A 4,906-nucleotide genomic window follows, 5' to 3' on the forward strand; every position below is an offset into this window, starting at 1 on the left:
GCCTTACTTTCTGTTTGTTTTTGGTTTTGCTTTTGTTTTGTTTGAGTTAATGTCTCCCTGTAGCCCAGCTGGCTTGAAACTTGCTATGTAGACCAGGCTGGCCTCAATTAACAGAAATCTGCCTGCTTCTGCCTCTGTAGTCCTAGGATTGAAGGCATGTGCCCAGAGCTTTTTGGCATTCTTAATTTGCAATTGTTGAAGGAATTTAAAATTTTGAAAGCCTTTGAACATATAATAATGTGATCTTAAAAGTTTTGTTGAGCTAATGTCAGTAGATAAGGGTGAGCAAGAGTGTTCTGAAAAAGTTAGCCTGACCCAGAAGTTTGGGAAGTTTACCACCTATGTTTATTAGATTTCACCTTGCCTTATTTCTTGGAAAATATTATGATTCTTTTGATTGAGTCACGGAAGGCTTGCTTGACTTGCCGGTTTCTAAGTGTGTAAATGAAGGGATTTAGCATCGGAGCAATGGAGGTAGTGAGAACTGTCACGCCCTTGTTAATAGCCACCTCTTCCTTAGCTGAAGGTTTAATGTAGATGAAGATGCAGCTGCCATAGGTGATGGATACTACAATCATGTGGGAAGAGCAGGTGGAAAAGGCTTTTTTCTTTTGTTGGGCAGAAGGGAATCTTAAAATTGTCTTGATGATGTAAACATAGGACAGAATGACACACATAAGTGTTATAATGAGGGTTAGCACAGCACAGATGATAACCATCTGTTCCATGAGCCAAGTATCTGAGCAAGAGATTTTCAGGAGGGGAGAAGCATCACAGATAAAATGATCTATAGTGTTAGAATCACAGAACTCCAGATTAAGGCCGAGGCTGAGTGGGGGAATTATAATAAACAGACCAGCTACCCAACAACAAATGACAAGCCTTCTGCAGAATGTGCTACTCATGATAGTCAAATAATGCAGTGGCCTGCAGATGGCCACATAGCGGTCATAGGACATGGCAGCCAGAAGGAAAAATTCAGTTATACAAAAGAGGTCAGTAAAAAACACTTGACTGACACAGGCATTATAGGAAATCATTTTATCACCTGTGGCTATGTTATACATGTACCTGGGAATACAAGCAGATGTGAATGAGATCTCCAAGAAAGCAAAATTTTTAAGGAAATAGTACATGGCTGTTTTAAGGTGAAAATCCACTAAGATGAGGGAAATGATGGTCAGATTCCCGGTTATGCTCAGAGTGTAGGTGAAAAAGAGAAAGATGAAAATTAGAACTTGCAGCTGTTGGTCATCCATCAGTCCTAGTAGAATGAACGTTGTCACTGTGTTGTTCCTCATTGCTGATTTCTGACTTCTGTTAGATCTGCATGCAACATTCAGAGACTATTATAGAAGCAGTTTGAAACCTGTCAGATTTGTTTTTCTTTTTTGGTCTTTTTAAGAGGGGGTCTCCCTCTAGCCCCAGGTGTCCTGGAACTCACTATGTAGACCAGGCTGGCCTTGAACTCACAGAGATCCACCTGCCTCTGCCTCCCAATATTCCTGTGGTTTAAAAATCACCACACTTGGAATGCATACTGTGCAAGGACTTCTAACTCCTGTAGGTCTATCTGTTATTTTATGGGAAGCATAGATAACTTGAACTCAAGAAAAATCAGAATTGCCTAGAATTCTCTCATGCATTTTCTACATGTGTTGTTCCTTCTTAAAGCACTAATATACATCAGACAATTCTGGATTACTATGCACATTGTAGTCACTTTAGGCCTCTGTTCTAATGCTCTACTGAAACTTTTTAATTTTGTCTATTTCTGTGTGTGTTTTCACCCAAAAGACTTCAAGATTCCTTACCATTTGTGCACACACAGTACACGGACACATATCAAATCATGTATGTGTACACATATATGTGAAAACACACACAGAAATTCCTTAGTTTTTGATACTGTCTCCTTAGGTTCCTCTGTCCCTAAGTGATCACTTAACAATTTAGGGTGATGCGTAATACCAAAAACCTTAATCCACAACATATGTTGATAATATATTTCAAAGACACTGCATATGATTATTCTCTACTAAAGAATATTCCATTTTAACTGATTTTGTGTGTATGAGTGTATTGCCTGTATGTGTGTTAGTGCACCCATGTCATGCAATGCCTGTGGAGGTCGGAAGAAGGTGCTGGATCCCCAGGAACTGGAGTTACAGCTTGTTGTTAGCCTCTGTGTTAGTCACTTTTCTGTTGCTGTGATAGAAACACTGACCAAAGCAATTTATAGAAGGAAGAGTTTACTTGAGATTAAGGTTCCAGGGGAATTAGAGTCCATCACAGCCGGAAGGCATGGTGGCAGAGGTGGCTGGAGGACTAGTGGAAGCTAAGCTCTACATATTCCAGTAGGCACAGGAAACAAGAGAGCAACTGGAGATCCCATATGGCAAGGCTTAAGAACTCCCGAAGCCCACCCCCAGTGACATGCTTCCTCCAGCATAAAACCACCTTCTAATATCTCCCAAAACAGCTCCATTATTGAGGACAAAATGTTCAAATACTTGGAGCCTATGGGGGGGATTTTCATTTAAACCACCGCAGCCTCCATGTGGGTGCTGGGAATCAAACCTGGGTCCTGTAAGAGCAATCCAGCCTCTTAACTGCTGAGCCATCTTTCCAGCCCCTACATAGATCAAGCTTAATCTAGCTCTAAAACATGGAGAAAAAAGAACATGGATTTTGAATAATCTCATTTAGGACAAAATGAAAATCATGTCATAGTTGTGGGCATTTAACAGAAAACAATTAATCAAATTTGGATGGGCATTTACATATTCTATTAGAAACAATGGCCCTTCTGTAAATTGTAAGGTCATAAGAGAGTCAGTTTGAAATATTTAGCTTTATACAATTGAAAAATGTTAACAAAATTGGCTAGTGTTTTGTCTTGCCTTATTTAAAAACCCTAGTTATATATACCCAGTGTTTCATCAATTCCTCTGTTTGAAATCTACTTATTCAGGTGCTCATGGGATTATCTGTCTTTATTTTTGCAATGGCCATTTCTGTGTCTTAAAAAATTAATTGTATTTTTGTGCATTTCTTACAATACATCTTTGTCAAGTTCAGACCGTTTTCCCTATCTACAGTGCCCAACCCTGCTTGATTTCATGCATCCTTTCATATATGTTAAGGCCTACTGAGTCAAGTTTGTATCCCCAAATGTCCCTTGGTGTTAGCCCATCCACTGGAGCCTGGTCAACCTATGAAGTATTACTTCATTAAGGAAGACATTTTTGATTCTTAGATGCGACCTGACATCTACTTGAAAGTTTACACATAGTTCAAATTCAAATGTCACAGTAGTCTGTTCTTTTCAATAATATCTACTTGAAAGTTTACACATAGTTCAAATTCAATATGTCACAGTAGTCTGTTCTTTTCAATAGAGATAATATACTACATTACAGAGCACATACCATGTGACACGTGCTTTAGTTGCTGCCTCTGACAGAACAAGATTTCTCTCCCCAACTCATCTGAGTGACTTCTATATTTACACTGATTTTAAACTGTGTTTAAATCCCTCTGGAAGATTCCTGCTGATACCTGCACCTCTTATCTCTTTTGAAAGCATTACTTGCTACTATCTTGATATTAACACACAAGAAAGAACAGTCATCTGGAGAACTTAGAGTGTGAACCTTTTCAGAATAGTATTTGGCCCATCTAAGGCAATCCCACATGCAGTTAGTTGTCTAACAAAGGCTTCTAAATGGAGTTATCTGCAAGTCCAACTCAAACTCAGGCCTGGGAACATGAACAGCAGACCTCAATCTTATCTGAAAGAAAGTTGGCCACTGATTGCTGCTAGATGAAGAAGAGATGATCTTCCTAAAACAAGGGACTCTAGATAGGCCCATTATGGTATGTTTCCTAATTCGATGCCTACAAAACTATTTTCCTTCTGATTTGGGCTCCTAAAGCAAAATATGTTGGTATTGAGTTTGTCATTTACACTTTCTGTGATCTTGAACTGATGGCTAAATTTATTTTTTGCTTATGTTTTTTAGTTAGACGGGATTTTGATATGTAGCCCAGGCTGACTTCAAACCCACCATCCTCCTGCTTCGTTCTCCTGAATGTCACAGGCAGGCCTTACCATAATGGCTTAAGTGTGTTCTTAAAGAGACGAACATTTTACTCTATCTTCACAGCTCACAACAGAGAAGTTGCCTTTTTTTTTCCTGATATTCTTGTTTAAGTTCTTCTTCCAACTCCCCTCCTAATTCAGAGACAATACAGAGATCACATCACTGACTAAAGTTACTCAGCCTTGTCAATCTGGGTAATTATTCAGTGCTATAAATGCAGCTAGCTGATGTTTACTTTCAAAATGAAATGGGAAAAATCTCTAATGAGGTGATGCAATAGTCATCAATTTGTCATTCTTCAGGGGGAAGGTAGGGTATTTACCTAAGTATATGCATGTATACATCTTATTTTTTGACCTGTGCTTATCAATATAGGTAATATATTTCTGAATACTCATAAAATTTTTAAATATTTATTTTTTGAAACTCCAAGTGCTGGAATTGCAGCTATGTGTCACCAGCTAAGTTTATGAGGTACTACAGATTTGAACCCAGGTCACTGCACATGCTAGGGAAACATTATACCAAATAAGCAAAGTCCTGAGACCCAAACTTTAACACTTAAATGCCCACATATTCTTGTGTATAAATGGGAAAAAATCTCCACACATGATATATTTATGTGCAAAGGAACTATATTCTATAAACAAAATGATTTTTTATCAAATATAGAAATTATTGCTATTTCCCATTTTTTAAACAATACATTTTACCTCCCAGAGTATAATGAAACTCGAATCAAACACAGTAAACACAATAAAAAGAGAAATCTGATTGGACTTACCATTATGACTTTCATA

At 38.1% G+C, this 4,906-nt stretch overlaps 1 protein-coding gene across 1 annotated transcript; it reads right to left on the reverse strand.

The window, feature by feature from the left end:
- Positions 1 to 365: 365 nt before the first annotated feature.
- Positions 366 to 1,304, reverse strand: LOC103735218 (olfactory receptor 6C2-like). The gene has a single exon (XM_008834368.2). It carries the CDS (start codon positions 1,299 to 1,301, stop codon positions 366 to 368), a length of 936 nt encoding a protein of 311 aa, XP_008832590.1. The 5' UTR covers positions 1,302 to 1,304.
- Positions 1,305 to 4,906: the final 3,602 nt, after the last annotated feature.

This window comes from Nannospalax galili, unplaced genomic scaffold (genome assembly GCF_000622305.1).
Source record: "Nannospalax galili isolate Female #2095 unplaced genomic scaffold, S.galili_v1.0 scaffold2017, whole genome shotgun sequence".
NCBI classification, from domain to species: Eukaryota; Metazoa; Chordata; class Mammalia; order Rodentia; family Spalacidae; genus Nannospalax; species Nannospalax galili.

What these genes read in the sequence shown, in the direction of transcription:
- LOC103735218 (XM_008834368.2), bottom strand. Translation starts at nt 1,301, where the DNA reads ATGAGGAACAACACAGTGACAACGTTCATTCTACTAGGACTGATGGAT.